The sequence below is a fragment of the Artemia franciscana genome, chromosome 4 (assembly GCF_032884065.1).
Source record: "Artemia franciscana chromosome 4, ASM3288406v1, whole genome shotgun sequence".
Lineage (NCBI taxonomy): Eukaryota > Metazoa > Arthropoda > Branchiopoda > Anostraca > Artemiidae > Artemia > Artemia franciscana.
The window spans coordinates 18,895,841-18,912,042 of NC_088866.1; the positions used below are offsets into that span (position 1 = coordinate 18,895,841).

General features: G+C 35.2%; 1 protein-coding gene across 1 annotated transcript in view; it reads right to left on the reverse strand.

Annotated features, from left to right (window-relative positions):
• The window catches only part of LOC136026099 (TATA-binding protein-associated factor 172-like), a 246,494-nt gene that overhangs the window by 145,859 nt on the left and 84,433 nt on the right, over positions 1 to 16,202 (reverse strand). The window contains exons 20-21 of the mRNA XM_065702380.1: positions 8,242 to 8,468; positions 3,915 to 4,043 (exon numbers count right to left, since the gene is read on the reverse strand). Coding sequence (XP_065558452.1) covers positions 3,915 to 4,043; positions 8,242 to 8,468 — 356 coding nt within the window. The remainder of the gene's footprint in view (positions 1 to 3,914; positions 4,044 to 8,241; positions 8,469 to 16,202) is intronic.

Here is a 16,202-nt window from a genome sequence, read left to right on the forward strand (position 1 = left end):
ACGTAAAGAGAGAGGCGTTGAGGAGGGGACAGCCCCTTTCATATACAGAACAATTTCTGTTCGTTTTAAATTCAATGTCACTCCTTACTTTCAGTAGAATTTTTTTTTTTTTTATTTAATTTAAAAGAAAAATTTATTCCTTTTATTTCATATTCAGTTGTTCAACATCTTGAGGTGGAAAGAACGAAATCGTGCTATGCACAGGCCCTCGAATAGGTTTTAGAATAACTTGTGCAGTCGGGGTCGTATTGTATGCGCATTTAGTTGATTAAAAATAAGATGGGTTAGTGGATTTAAGATGGTTTCAAGGTGGTTTCTTTATGCAATTAAATAAACAAAACAAGTTTTTTTAAATGAAAGTAAGGAGCGACATTAAAACTTAAAACGAACAGAAATTACTCCGTATATGAAACGGGCTTTTCCTCCTCGACACCCCGCTCCTTACGCTAAAGTTTTTTATTGTTTTAAAAAGTAGAGTTACGAGAAAGAATCAAACTTTAGCGCAGGGAGCGGGGTGTCGAGGAGGAAAAGCCCCTTTCATATACGGAGTAATTTCTGTTCGTTTTAAGTTTTAATGTCGCTCCTTACTTTCATTTAAAAAAACTTGTTTTGTTTATTTAATTTCTGAAAGTTTTTGAATTAATACATGTCTGATTTTGGCTCTCCGTACATAAATTATTAAAATGAAATTTGCATATTAATTATTTTTTTGGCTAAATGGCTTTCTCTTAGTTTTGATCAGACGATTTTGAGAAATAAGGGGTGGGGAAGGAGGTGTTAGTTGCCCTCCAATTTTTCGGTTACTTAAAAAGGCAACTAGATCTTTTATTTTTAACGAACGTTTTTATTAGTAAAAAAAAAATACGTAACTTAAGAATTAACTTACGTAACAAACTTTTATATTCTTATATTTTTGATTATATATATGAGGGGGTTGGTCCCTCGTTAATACCTCGCTCTTCACACTAAATCTTGTTTTATCCCAATTCTTTAAAAATGACCCCTGAATCAGAAAGACCGTAGAATAAATAGTTGAAATTATTTAAAAAAAATTTAGCATAAAGAGTGAAGTGTTTATCTCCTCCTAAATACCTCGCTCTTTATGCTAAAGTATTTTTAGAACCCCTCATATGCGTAATAATCTCTGTTCCTTTTTAAGTTTTAATGCTTCTCCTTACTTTCAATTGAAAAAACTTTTTCATGTTTATATTTTCATTGTTTTTTTTTTATAGTAATGCTAGAAAGTCCTGCGCCCTTTTCATTGAATTTCTCTTCCCCCATGAAATATTCCTCCAAGGAAAGATCCTCCCATATACCCCCCTCCCCTGAACCCCACACCCAAACCAAAAAAATCCCCCTGATAACGTCGGTACACTTCCCAGTAACCATTACTGTATGTAAACATTGGTCAAAGTTTGTAACTTGCAACCCCTCCCCCAGGGACTGTGGGGGGTAAGTCATCCCTAAAGACATAGTTATTATGGTTTTCGACTATGCGGAACAAAATGGCTATCTCAAAATTTTGATCCGTTGACTTTGGGAAAAAAATGAGCGTGGGAGGGGGCCTAGGTGCCCTCCAATTTTTTTGGTCACTTAAAAAGGGCACTAGAACTTTTCATTTCCGTTAGAATGAGCCCTCTTGCAACACTCTAGGACTACTTGGTCGATACGATGACCCCTGGGAAAAAAAAAAAACAAAAAAAAAAAAACAAATAAACACGCACCCCTGATTTGTCTTCTGGCAAAAAATACGAAATTCCACATTTTTGTACATTGGACCTTGAAATTTTTGCTACAGGGTTCTCTGATACGCTGAATGCGATGGTGTAATTTTCGTTAAGATCCTATGACTTTTAGGGGGTGTTACCCCCTATTTTCCAAAATAAGGCAAATTTTCTCAGGCTCGTAACTTTTGATGACAAAGACTAAATTTGATGAAACTTATATATTTGAAATCAGCATAAAAATCCGATTCTTTTGATATATCTTTTAGCATCAAAATTCCGTTTTTTAGAGTTTCGTTTACTATTGAGCCGGGTCGCTCCTTACTACAGTTCGTTACCACGAACTGTTTGATTATTGGACAGCGTATAACTCGCCCAGTATAGATGACATCTTAGTGCAAAATCTTAAAAAAGAGGAAGACATAAAAAGCGGTTTTTTATCTTCCTCTTTTTTAAGATGTTTTATAAAAACAGCTGTTTTCTGTTTTTACAAAAAAAAAAACCGAAAGTAGAAAGTAGTTTCTGTTTTTCTGAAAAACAGAAACAGTGCCGATACTTAGTCCCTCCCCCCGTTTTCCCGCTTATTAAGCTACCTATTCTTCATCTTATACACAAATAACACTAAAGTATAATACCGTTCTACTTTTCTAACTGATCTTGGATTGAAGCAATGTCCAGTTACTGGTTCAAAGTCACTATAAAGTCGACAGAAGAGAAAAGTGCGGTCATTTTTAATCGTTTAATATTTCTTAAAAAGGCAAGTAATATAAAGGAGAGAAACTGATATTTTCCTATATTCATTGAATTTTGAAAAACAAGCGCTTCAGTTTGCAACTATATATAAGAAAAGCCCGTTAGCTCAAAAGGCCATTGACATTATCAACAGCTCTGAATTTGGTCTTTAAGAAACTGTCTACGATGTTGCAGTTTCATGCTAAATACAGTGGTGTCAATTTTTTGTGTGCGCACATTTTTTCCCCACCCAGATTTTGAAAAACACCTTTTTTTGGAGTATTTTTATTGAAACATGAAAGTATCACCCCTCTCTAGATATTAAAATATACTCTACCCCCCCCCCCAGCCTGTTCTAGCCAGTGGATTGGTGCTCTGCTTGGCAATACGGGGCCCAGGGTTCGATCCCCGCCGCAGCAAGGTTGGGCGACAAGCTTGCTACTTGTTCCTGTAAAAACACCCAGCAACTGAAACGTCGATTCGACGCCCTATGCGCCAACAATGGCTCTGGATGATCTTTATCCTTATTTTATCCTACCCCCCCCCCCCCAAACAATTATAACTACTAGCCTAGTAGTTAAAACTACCAGCCTAGCCTCTAAAAATAGCCTTGTTTTGTTAGCCAGCAGACAACTTTGAAATTTGTTAAGGGCACTGGGAGGATAAGTATACAGGAACGGGGATCATAAACTTTGAGGGTTTTCGACCAAACCGATTGTGATGGTACCCTTTTCATGCTTCCCAGTCTTTTTACTCTAAAAATGGCAAGAAGAGTGCTATTTTTTGGTTTGGAGTGGAATTTATAAAGAGGACACAGATATTAAAATTAGCTTTAAAATGAGTCCTTGAGCAGATCTCTATGATGTTCCAGTAGCCTACTATCACTGGAAAGCCCCACTAGTGCCCATAGAAAAAAAAGGAAGAGACACATCAGACAAAACATGATTTTCTTTGTTGTTCAAGGTGGGGATGAGGGAGGGGCTTAAATTCTCCCGCATTGAATTTTCGACGAGGGCGATTCCAATGAAGCGCTTTTTTTTATTTTGATCCAATGCCATTTTGAGGAGTTTTAGGCTCTTTCTGAAAATCCCATGAACTTGTTTTTACAAAACATTTTATTATTAGTGGTTACCATTCCTGAACCAGCTGAAAATGCCAATTTATTCTCACTAGACCATTTTTTTAATGCATTTTAAACATTTGGTTACTATATGTGTGTTTCACTTTGTGCTAGGCTGTAGCTACAGCTCCAAATATGGCACTAAAAAAATTGCCAAGAAACACAAAAAGCTAGATAGTGTTGGCGAATTCTTTACGACACTAGCAGCAATAGCCACTCCATTAACCTACCGATACTCTTGGCCTTAAAGCCTTTATTACACTAATTCATACAGGCCTTTAGAGTTGGAAGACGACTAAAAATAAAACTTAAAACATAGCTCCCAATTCCCCAAATACCTCAGTTTGTTCCATATGCTCAGCAGCTAGAATGCAAATAGTCTGAAGAGTCTTTCCAAGACCCATGTCGTCACAGAGTATTCCATGAAGTTCATACTTTCTCAAAAACGCAAGCCAATTAACACCTTCCTGAAATTTTTTTTAGATTAATTAGAAAGAGATGATGAGAAAAAGTCTAAATGTGAGATAAAAGCGGAGTATATTACATAAACTATGTTCATATATTAAAAGAAACTCCAAGCAAATAAACAATATAGATATAAGATAACAAGAAAAAATGAGAGACAATGAGAGAGAGAGAGATAGTGACAGGCAATGATAAAACGTCTAATTATGAGGTAAAAAAGGAATATATTACCATATTCATATATTAAAGGAAACAACAAACAAAATCGATAAAAGATAATGAGAAACAATGAGAGTTAACGAGAGAAAGAGATAATGAAAGACAATAACAAAACACCTAAACACGAGTAAAAAGGGAAGTAAATTACAAAAAAATACTTTTATATATTGAAAAACAAGAGCTAAGAGCTCATAAGGCACTTGTGACGAGGCAAGAAGAGCTAAGAGCCAAGAGCTCATATGGTATGAGCTTTAACAAAATTCTAGGAATCAATAGATTGATTTAAAAGGAAAATCAGAGGCTTAATGCCGGCCAGAATTTAAAATAAGAGCTCTGAGTCACGATGTCCTTCTAAATATCAAAATTCATTAAGATCCGATCACCCACTCGTAAGTTCTAAATACCTAATTTTTTCCAATTTTTCCTCTCCCTATAACCCCCCAGATGGTCGAATCTGGGAAAACGACTTTATCAAGTCAATTTGTGCAGCTCCCTGGCACGCCTACCAATTTTCATCGTCCTAGCACGTCCAGAAGCACTAAACTCACCAAATCAGTGAACACTTCCCCCTAAATGCCCCAAAGAGAGCAAATCCGGTACGGTTACGTCAATCACGTATCAAGGACATTTGCTTATTCTATCCACCAAACTTCATCCCGAAATTTCCCCCTCCAGCTCCCCCCAATGTCAAAAGATCTGGTCGGGATTTGAAATAAGAGCTCTGAGGACATGAATTCCTTCTAAATATCGAATTTCATTAAGATCCGATCACTATTCGTAAGATAAAAATACCCAATTATCACGTTTTCCAAGAATTCCGGTTTCCCCCTCCAACTCCCCCAGTGTCACAGGATCTGGTCGGAATTTAAAATTAAAGCTTTAAAGCACAAGTTCCTTCTAAATATCAAATTTCATTAAGATCTGGTCACCCTTTCGTAAGTTACAAATACCTTATTTTTCCAAATTACCCCCCCCCCCCAATCCACCAAAGAGAGCAGATCCGGTCCGGTTATGTCAGTCAGGTATTTTAGACAGGTTTTATTCTTCCCATCCAGTTTCATCCTGATCTCTCCTCTTTAAGTATTTTCTGAGATCTCCGGTCATCCCCCCCCCCAATGACGTTGGACCCGGTTGAGATTTAGAATAAGATATCTGAGTTACGAGGTCCTTCTAAATATGAAGTTTCATGAAGATCCGATCACTCCTTCGTAAGTTAAAAATACGTCATTTTTTCTAATTTTTCAGAATTAACCCCCCCCCCCAATAGAGCGGATCCGTTCCAATTATGTAAATCACGTATCTAAGACTTCTGCTTATTTTTCCCACCAAGTTTCATCCTGATCCCTCCAATCTAAGCGTTTTCCATGATTTTAGGTTACCCCACCCCAAACTCCCCCCAATGTCACCAGATCCGGTCGGGATTTAAAATAAGAGCTTTGAGACACGATGTCCTTCTAAATATCAAATTTCATTGAGATCCGATCACCCGTTCGTAAGTTAAAAATACCTCATTTTTTCTAATTTTCCAGAATTACCCCCCCCCCCAACTACCCCAAAAAGAGCGGATCTGTTCCAGTTATGTCAATATGTCAATCATGTATCTAGGACTTGTGCTTACATTTCCCACCAAGTTTCATCGCAATCCCTCCACTCTAAATGTTTTCCAAGATTTTAGGTTTCCTTCTCCCAACTCCCCTCCCCCAATGTCACCAGATCCGGTCGGGATTTAAAACAACAGCTCTGAGATACGATATCCTTCCAAACATCAAATTTCATTAAGATCTGATCAACCGTTCGTAAGTTAAAAATACTTCATTTTTTCTATTTTTTCCCGAATTAACGGGCCCCCACTCCCGCCCCCCCCCCTCAGATGGTCAAATTGGGAAAACGACTATTTCTAATTTAATCTGGTCCGGTCCCTGATACGCCTGCCAAATTTCATCGTCCTAGCTTACCTGAAAGTGCTTAAAGTAGCAAAGCCGGGATCGACAAAATTTGCGATTGCTATCTGTCACTTGGTTAATACCAAGTGCCATAAAAACGCAATATATAAACAAATAAATGTACGATTTAAATATTTTTACGGGAAATAAGGCGATACGTCGCTTTGAAGACATGTTTTTGAGGACACAATACGTGTCCTCAAAAACGTGTGACAAAAATTAAGTGCCCCAGATTAAGGTCTCTAGAGAAAACTTTTTTTTTACTTTATGCACTCAAATCCAAAGTTAAAAAGCTCTTGTGCATCAAAAACTCTCATTTTTTTATTATTAATAATAATACCAAATCCTAAAATACAGTATTTATTTTTACCAGAAATTCATAATTTCGGTTAATACATGGAAACTTACAACTAAGCCTATCGAATTAATACTTTGTTTATTCTCTTTTCATTTGATATCTCAAAAAAGGAGAAAAAAAATTGATAGCCAACTTTTTTGGATTACAATTTCGAGAAACAAATAAAAGCTACATTTTATGATAAAAAAAACCCGTCAAAGATATTGGATTACAATTTCCACCATGTTATTACCAACCTTCAACTTATTTATAAAACCTGTCACTTCGCAGCAATCCCTTTCCTTTGTAAGTCTACAGAGCTTCATTATAAAGCAAAGATTCATCTATTTAACATATCTTAAACACTTAAAACGTTTTGATTGTCTACATAGCAGGAAATTATAAATAGAGAAAACTGTTTTCTTAAAAAAAATACTCGAAGTTTTAGCTCAATTATACCTCAGAAATTCCCAGCACAAAATTTTTCTTGAGGCGACAAATTTACACGTATTATGATATAATATAATATATACTAAATAGATGTGCTGCAATAATAGAAATTTGTAATGATAACGCATATAGTAATTATTTCTAATAAAATTATTATTATTCATCATCATAATGCGTCATTTGTAACAATATACATTTATCATGTATATCTAAAAAGTGTTTTATATAATTTGAACAATATAAATCGTTAATGATAAGTTTATTTCATTATAAGCGTTTCGTAATTATAAGAGGTTCGATACAATATTTTGTATAATCGTCATCCCCAGATCGACATTCTTTATAAGTTTCTTCAAGAATATTCTTCTACAAAAAAGAATATAATACAATAATATTCCAAAAATTTTATAGAAGTATTCTATACCGTCGTTATCCTCAGATTGGGACACCATGTTCTATATACACAGGAAAAGAGAAAACCCAAATAAAAGTCAAAGATCTCGAGACTATTTAAAAACTTAATTCAAAGCCTTAATGTATGTATCTTGTATCCGGGGATAGTGGTTGCAGGGTCAACATACATGTTGAAATAGTTATATAATTTTCATCAAGATTACAACCTTTTTGAGGGATTTCAACCACAATTTCCTGTAACTGCGGAAATCTTCTTATACTAATAGGTTTTGATGACCAACTTTGAAATTAATAAATTTCACTAGAACAAAATGAGCTATTAATGTGTACATATATATAAATTTTTTTAAACTCAACTCTCTTTGGTACTTTGTTCTATTTTAAGAATTAAAAAATTTCACGAATTTAATTCAATTGTTGGCATTGTTTTTCTTGATTGTTACTGGCTCTTGGTAATACTGATTGAATACTTTTCTGGCCTAATTTATCTATTCTTTCTTTGTCAGAATTGAATTTAATTTTTAAGGGACACAAAGTGTGGTTTTGCGAACCGGCAGCAGGTTACGTCAACAAACAACTACCCACACGTCACGAGGTTTGTTTCAAGCAATATATACATTTAAAACCCATATGAAAACACATGTTTGCTTATCTCAATCAACTCGTTTCCCTTAGTCAGCCCTTGAAAGTACACATACACATACGGAAGAAAGAAAAGCAAAAAAGAGTTACACGCAATTATTAGTAACAAATGGAATGGCAAAACACTCGTTGGTCAAATATTTGTTTTCAAGACAATTTTAAACAATATAGGAAATGCCAATAATATCGTAAAACCTGTTGATAAGGTCGAAGCGTGGCGTCAATGTCAAACTTCAGCTCAAACTTCTCTATTTTCTTTGGGTTCATCATCATTTTAAGAAAGCCTCTATCTTTACGTCTCTTCTCTTCAAGGTGATCCGACAAAGAGATGTCAGTACTGTCGCTATCCAGTGGCATCATTCGAACTAGAGATGCAAAACACTGCGAAGCCAAGTCTCTAACCCGAATGTCACTCATTCGACCTAAAAATTAAATATAATTCCAAATTACTTATCTAAACAGATGTACGTCAATTGGGGACGTAAGAAATGGGGAGAGGCTTGAGCTCATACCCCATCTCAAAACACCAACATTATTATACTTCAATTTTCTAAAAGGTTCACCCATCTGTTTCGTGTATTTTCCAAATAATGCCCCCACCCCCAAACAAAATAATATGCAAATTTCAACATGAAACGTTTCGATGCTGAAAATTGTTGAGATTAAGACGTTTTGGATGAGAAATGGTAGAAACTTGTCTCTTTTGATCTGGCAGCAGGACCAGGCGTTTTCGCCTAAATTGAAAACAGAAATTCTGATATCATTGGTAATTCCAGTAACCATAGGCTCCCCAGACTCACAGGGAGAATTTTAAACATAAGAAACCTGGAGTTTGAGAAACTAGGGTCGGAAGAGTTTCTTGGGTTCGGGAACATCAATTTTGGCAACACAAAAATGTTCACTGAGGTAGCAAGGATGAGGTAATTAGGCAGGGAGTAGGACTTATTAAGAACAAGAAAGCTTCTGGTTTAGATTTGGAGAATAATAATTAAAGTCTGGTAGAATATTATTACTAGAGGGTGTCCTGTATCAGTTAATGTGGCACGCGCCCGTGTAGGGCCGCCTAACAGTAGAGACTCGAATGAATTTTAGATGCAGTTGCGCGAAAAAAATAGAGAAGATCCTGCTTCGAAACACGGCTTGTACCCAGGTTTGTACAAGCAAGGATGGTTGGTATCATAGGCAAGATCGAGACAGTTAAGGAAGCAAAATGACAATGTCAATGCTACAATATATGCTCTATATACAACAATTTTTGGAGCTGCGAAGGCTGCAAGTACCAGTTGTACGTATACGAGAATAGTAAATCTAAAATTAACAAAAAGAAGGTGGTCTCAAAAGAATACCGGATTTAAATATACTACAAATCGAATTTACAATACATTTACACCAGTAACATTAGTCTGGAAAACAAAAGCACAATATCAAAAAATAACCTCAATGATGAGTGATAATAAAACATGCAAAAACAATGTTGCCAACAACAACAAATAAAAATAACAGACTTTTCAAATACGACGGTTCTGCTTGAGACACCCTTCAGAAGCTGGTCGAACAATCTTAGAAACAAAACCTAGAAAAGGCTAGCAGTTCTTAAGAACAAGAAGAAAACAAGCAAAGTTGGGGAATTGGCATGCCAAGAAAATGAAGTAAAGTGGCACGTCCAAACTGGTCTGAGTTGAAGATATGTAAATGGCATGGACTACAGATGAAAATTGGATACTGAGATGGAAGTTTTGAGGTGGTGTTAAACCACGATAATGTTAAAGAAATAGAACACAAATTAAAATCGTTTCTAAGAAGTGGAGCAATATTTATTTAAGATAAAATTAAAATAAAAGTATAGATGGTGCAGAGTAACAGTATGTTATGAGTATGTAATTGATTATATTATAAAATTTGGAGTCTTAAAGAATAAAAGTAAATGGTAAACCTTATATGGATATGTTTTCATACTGTTCATTGTTTTTTAACAAAAAAAAAAAAATTAAAATGTCAGTACACAAAAAATTTTATCTTGAAAAAAAAGATGAAATAAATTATAAAAAATCATATTCTCCGTAAAAAGTATTACTTGAATACCATATTCTGATTTTGCACTTTATTTATCTATTTATTTTTTATTTATTCTTTTTTTCATTAATTTCCCAGTGATTATAATGATGGCTTTTACGTTTGAAATTTCATCTTACCGTATAAAACTATTTTTCAACGATTTTTAATGTCTATGGTTGAAGGTCCAGTATCCCATAAATCTACATTCACCAAAAATGTTATTCAAGGGTTTCCGACCTTCCTAATTACAAATCTGTTTGTAATTATGCAACATCGAAATCCAAAATAATCCATATTTCCTATAATGTACAAAGCAAACCTTGCTGAAATCAATGATGCAGGAATTTTCAATCTGCATGATTCGAATCTTTGGGCATGTGCCCTTGCAAATACAGCCATTTCCCCTCAAACATAGACATCTAGTATATCTTTCAGTTTGTTGATTATAAGCCTGAGCTTATGGATTATAAATCAGACTTAATTCACTTTCGGCAGAAACTAGACAATAATCCACCTTGCCCGGCACCAGTGGACGACGGGATGACTGACGTAGTCCAGCACGATTTGTCAGCAGCAGTCTATTCTGCAATCTTCAGCCAGTCCTTATACGAACGACGTCCGTGTCGCCGGAAGTCACCCCAAGGATCCATGTCATTCTTGAGAGTCTGCTAGAGATTCTTTCTTTGGCCGCCTGGTCTCCGTTTCCAAGTTGGAAGGGGATCACAGGTAAGGAAATCGCGGGATATGGTTCCAGCTCGCCGTCGTAGTGTGTCCCAGGTATTTCAGTCGTCGTTGTGTTATGATTAACGAGAGGGGGGGCCTTCTGGGAACAACGCCTTCGAACCTCAACGTTTGATATATGAAACCCTCGGCTGATTCGTAGTATGTGTCTCATGCAGCAATGGTCGAATACTTCTAGTGAACGTGTTTCTTCGGACTTTAAAAGCCAAATTTCACTGGCATACAGCAGGATCGATCGAAGAGTTGCCTTGTAGACGTTCACCTTCCTTTTGACGATAATTTCATGTCTATACCAAAGCGATTTCTTCATGCTTGTAAAGACATCCCATCCCTTTCATATTCAAGCTCTGGCGTCAGCTTCTACACCTCCGTTCAGAGTTAATCAGTTATAAATCAGAGGGCAACATTGAAACAGAATCCGAAATCAAAACAGGCCACGTAAATATTTAGAGGTTCAATATCCCCTCCGACCCGACCAAAGAGCTAGGCATATCGTCCCTTTCTATTCATCATGTCTCAAAGATAATTAAGGAATGGTCTTTTATTGTTAAATGTTAATTTTTGAAAATCCTTCGAATCGGAGTTTTGACTGCCCCAAACTAAATAACATTAAGTAGGCAAAACATCTATGGTGTTTCAGAATCTGAAACAATTCTTGCTCTGTAGATGTCCAAAATCGAAACATTTTAATTGTGGATTTTACAAGTTGTTTGTATGTTGCACCTTGTTAAAGTCAGCCTCAGTATTTCACAACTAGAAGGCAAAGAAGGGCTTTGGGCCCAAGCCCAACCAAATCCGTACCCCATCCCCTTTCAAACACATATACTTGTTTACCTATTTTGGCACTTACTCGGTATGGGATTGTTCAAGGTGTGATTCTTAACCATTAAATATGGATCATTAAGAATATCCAAAATCTCACTATGAATATCTCAAACCAAAATGTATTAAGTATAACTTCGAAAAACGGTGATATAAAAACCACAAAATTTATTTATAAGCATATTTGAAATTGCTTACTACAAATCGTATGTATCGACATGTATGTACATCGTATGTACAAATAGACATGTAGTACCATTTTTTGCTCTTGATCAATCATAAATTATTTATGGAATGGTCATAAGCGCCAGAAAAATCCATAGTAAACACATAGCATTCGACTTCTACCCGCTACCCAAAATTTCGTAAAATAAAAACCAACAACCATTAGGCAGCTGCTGAAAAAAAAAACGATTACTCCCACAACAGCTACTAACCCCTTCTGTACTATTAGTTAGAAATGAGTGCCATTACTAATAAAACTTATTACCAACCTTCACTAGTTTTGTCTTTAATTAAATAAGAAACTGTATTTTTAACATAATTAGTTAAAAAAAATTTTTTTGGAGGGATGTAAAGAGCGAAATTGAAACTTAAAACAGACATAAATTATTATTTCACAGCCTATCCAATATATATAACAAAACTAGAACAAATAAACCAACTAATTATGTTTCCCTCTGTTTTTAGGATTATAGAAAACTAGCACTTTATTGAAAACACAAAAGTCAAGTATAAAAAACAGGAAATTGATTTGGGAGTCAAAAGTGAGTATGTAGCATGACAACAATAAACTGATCTACGAAGCTTTTCATAGTCTTACAGCAGTTGTGACATCAGTAACTTTCAGTAAACAATTGAAATTATCTTAAAAATATAAGCGTAAAATTAAATATTTTTATAATAGCCGCAAAGAAATTGAACAGCATACAGAAATATTGGATTAATTTATCAGGTAGCCTTTTGGTCTCGTCAGCTATAATACCAAAAGTGAGTAATATACAACCTTAAATTGTAAGAAATATGCTTTAATATTACTTGAAATGAAGATCAAATAAGACATAATATGAACTCTAGAAATCCGGTTATTTCTCCCTATACAACAGTGAATTTGAACTGATACAAACTCTAAAGCTAGTCTATAGTCCTCGAACTTGTCTAAAAACTAATCATAACAAATTATTTTCAGAACCAAAACGAAAGCCAGTCATTGTGCTTAGCCAATGTGCAAAAGTGATAGCAGCTTAAACAACAAAAAGCAAAAATTCTAAAATGGATTGTTGCTTTATCTTAAAAGGGATTGAGCCTAAAAGGGATTGACAATATTTTGATTCTATTTTTATTCTGTAAAAAGTGTACTTAATTGGTTTGCTTTTACTGTACTAAAACTTCTATATTATTTTGTGTTTTCAGTAAAGCGCTAGTTTTCTATAATCCTAGAAACATAGGGAAACATAATTAGTAGGTTTATTTGTACTAGTCTTATTGATATATATTACATAGGCTGTGAAGTAATAATTTTTGTCCATTTTTAGTTTCAACTTCGCTCTTTACTTCCCACAGAAAACTTTGTTTTTTAAATTAAATCTTTGCTCGATTTTTATTAATATTAGATGTAGAAACAACACTGCCATGATCTTTTTTACTTATACAGAATATTATATGTACGTTTTAAGTTTTAATATCATTCCTTAATTTCCGTTGAAAACTTATTTTTAATGTAATTTCTAATTATCATCGATCTAGGCGAGATACGACACCTCTTGAAAATACTGCAGACAACCTTGACAGCTACGAAAAACTTTCAGTCTATAACATAAAATTCATCACCCATACTTCACAAAACAATACATGTTTTTCAGAATTTTTTTTTCGATGAACAAAAAGCTGTTTTTACTCGGCCGCCTTCGCCTGAAAAAGGTATGATGAAGACAGGGCTTTATAAATCGCCTACTGACTAGCAGAAACTAGAAGGCTACTGTAACAAAAGAGAGCTGTTTAAGGGCTCATGGAAAAGTTTATATTAATACTTAATCACTTTTTAGAAATTTAACTTGATAGCAGATTCCCACAAAGTACACTTTCGGTTGTTTCCCAATTTTTTTCAAATGATAAAAGTGCCCTTTCCAACGAAATGACCAAAAAAGGGTGTTTTTCAAAACCTAGGCAGGAACAAAAAACTATAGGGGCAAGGACGTCCCTTTCCCTCAATTACCACTTTAGAACTAGGACACAGGCTTCATCGCAGAGTGAAATTTGAAGATTCAATTTAAAACTATTGATCATTCAAGCTTAATTTTTTGTAGATTTTTATTTGAAAAGTTTTTAGTTTTAGTTTATTTTTTTTCGCAATAGCCTTTTACTTTCAAGATGAGTAGGCGATTTATGAAACTTATCAAGAGGTTCTGGAGGGGGAGTATATGTGAGGGGTTCTTATAAACCTTCAGTTAAGGACTTTGGACCATAATTATTGGAACATAATTATTCAAACTCTTCCACTTAAGAATTGACACCAAAAGTGCCGTTTTTAATGCTATATGGCACTTATGGATGGTAAAATCGAGAAAAACACGTAGATATGATAGGATTAAAATGAGCCTCCCTGGGATATGCTTAAAAAATGTGAGTGTATGACATTTACAAAAATAGTGGATTATCTGAAAAGTAATCATAAGAAAAAAACAAACCAAGATTGAAAAAAAAATCCAAGATGGAATCGAACGCATGACAATCTAATTTAAAGTTCAGCACTGTACTAACAGAACCACGCCTCTGATATTGCAATTTAAAACATTGGTGTTTGTGGGACATTAATTGCGTAGCTTATTAAGGGGGCCTAGAGGAGAAACATGCGGGAGGTGTACTTGCAAACCTCCATGTTAAGGGTTTCGTGCCATAATTATTACAATGATACCGTATTATACTTCCAAGATTTTCCGGTTAAGAAGTGGCACCAAAAGTGCTGCTTTCAGTGCTATATCTCACTTAAGAATGGTAGAATTGATAAAAAGCACGTAGATATGAGCAAAAATTTCCAAATGAGCTATTAAACATCACGCTAAAAAGTTCTGATAGCCCACTAACCCCAGCTTTTCCACTTGAGACATGGCACGGAAAGTGCCGTTTTTAGTGCCATTTGAAACTTGCAGATGGTGGGATTTATAGGAAGAACGTAGACATGAACAATATTTTTACATGAGCTATTAAAAATCTATCTAAGATGTCTGGTAGCCCGCTAGCCCCATCACCACCATACGTCCCTGCTACCCCCTCCTCTAAGAAACGGCATAAAAAGTACCCTTTTTTCGTACAATATGACACTTGCAAATGGCGGTATTTATATAAACCAACTACATATGAGAAATAACTTTTGAATGAGCTCTTAAGTATCTCTCTATGATGTTCTAGTAACCCACTAGGCCAGGAAAAAAAAGAAAAATACACCGTTTTGACATTTTTTAGCTTTTAGTTACTATGGGCTTTGGTTCGCTCTACTACATTGCAGCTAAGGTTTAAACCATGATAAAGATTTCATTGCGAATCCCTCCCCAAACACTAGTTAACATTGAAGTCAGTGAAATCTAATGGATGGTTAGAATTTGTAAAAACCTAAGTTTAGAAAGCACTTCATCCCGACCTAGCTACTTTTGATTGAGCTACTTTCTGAAACATAACTATTGCAATAGTACCTATTTTGTACTTCAGAGCTTTCCCACTAGCGGCACCAAAAGTATTGTTTTCAGTGCTATATCAAACTTACGGATGTTAGAATTGAAAAAAAAAGCATGTAGATATGAGCAATAGCTTTCAAATGAGTCATTAAATAGAGCTTTTATAAGTTTTGATAGCCAAATAGCCCCGGCGTTTCCACTAGACAGGGCATTAGAAATGCCGTTTTTAGTGCCATTTTGAACTTGCAGATGGTGGAATTTATAGGAAGAACGTAGATATGAGCCATATTTATTATATGAACTATAAAAAATCTGTCAACGATGTTCTGGTAGCCTGTTAGTGCCATTTTAGTGCCATCTGATACTTGCAGATGGCAGAATTTATAAAAAGCACGTAGATATGAGAAATAGCTTCTGAATGAGCCATTAAGCATCTTTCTGTTGTTCTGGTAGCCCACTAGGCCCGAAAAAAAAAAACGAAAAAAAAAAAAAAAAAAACGGGAGACAGATCAGTGCTACCGATGCAAAAGTGATTTTCCTTGTCGTTCAAGGAGGGGGATATTCCCCTATGTGAGGTTTTCGACTATGCTGATTCCAATGGTACACTTTTCATTTTGATTTGACGCCATTTTCGAGGGATTTCAAGCTTGTTTCGAAATCACCATAAATTTATTTTTGCAATAAGCTTTTAATTCTAAGACGAACCGAAGTAATAGCTACAACTGAATCAGTGCCAGATGCCAATTTTTTTTTTCATTAGGCAGTTTTTTTAACTTTTGAAATGCGTTTTTTTATCTTTTGGCTACTAGGGGCTGTTGTTCACTCTTTACTACCGTTCTTTTTAACCGTTCTTTGCGGTTGACCATC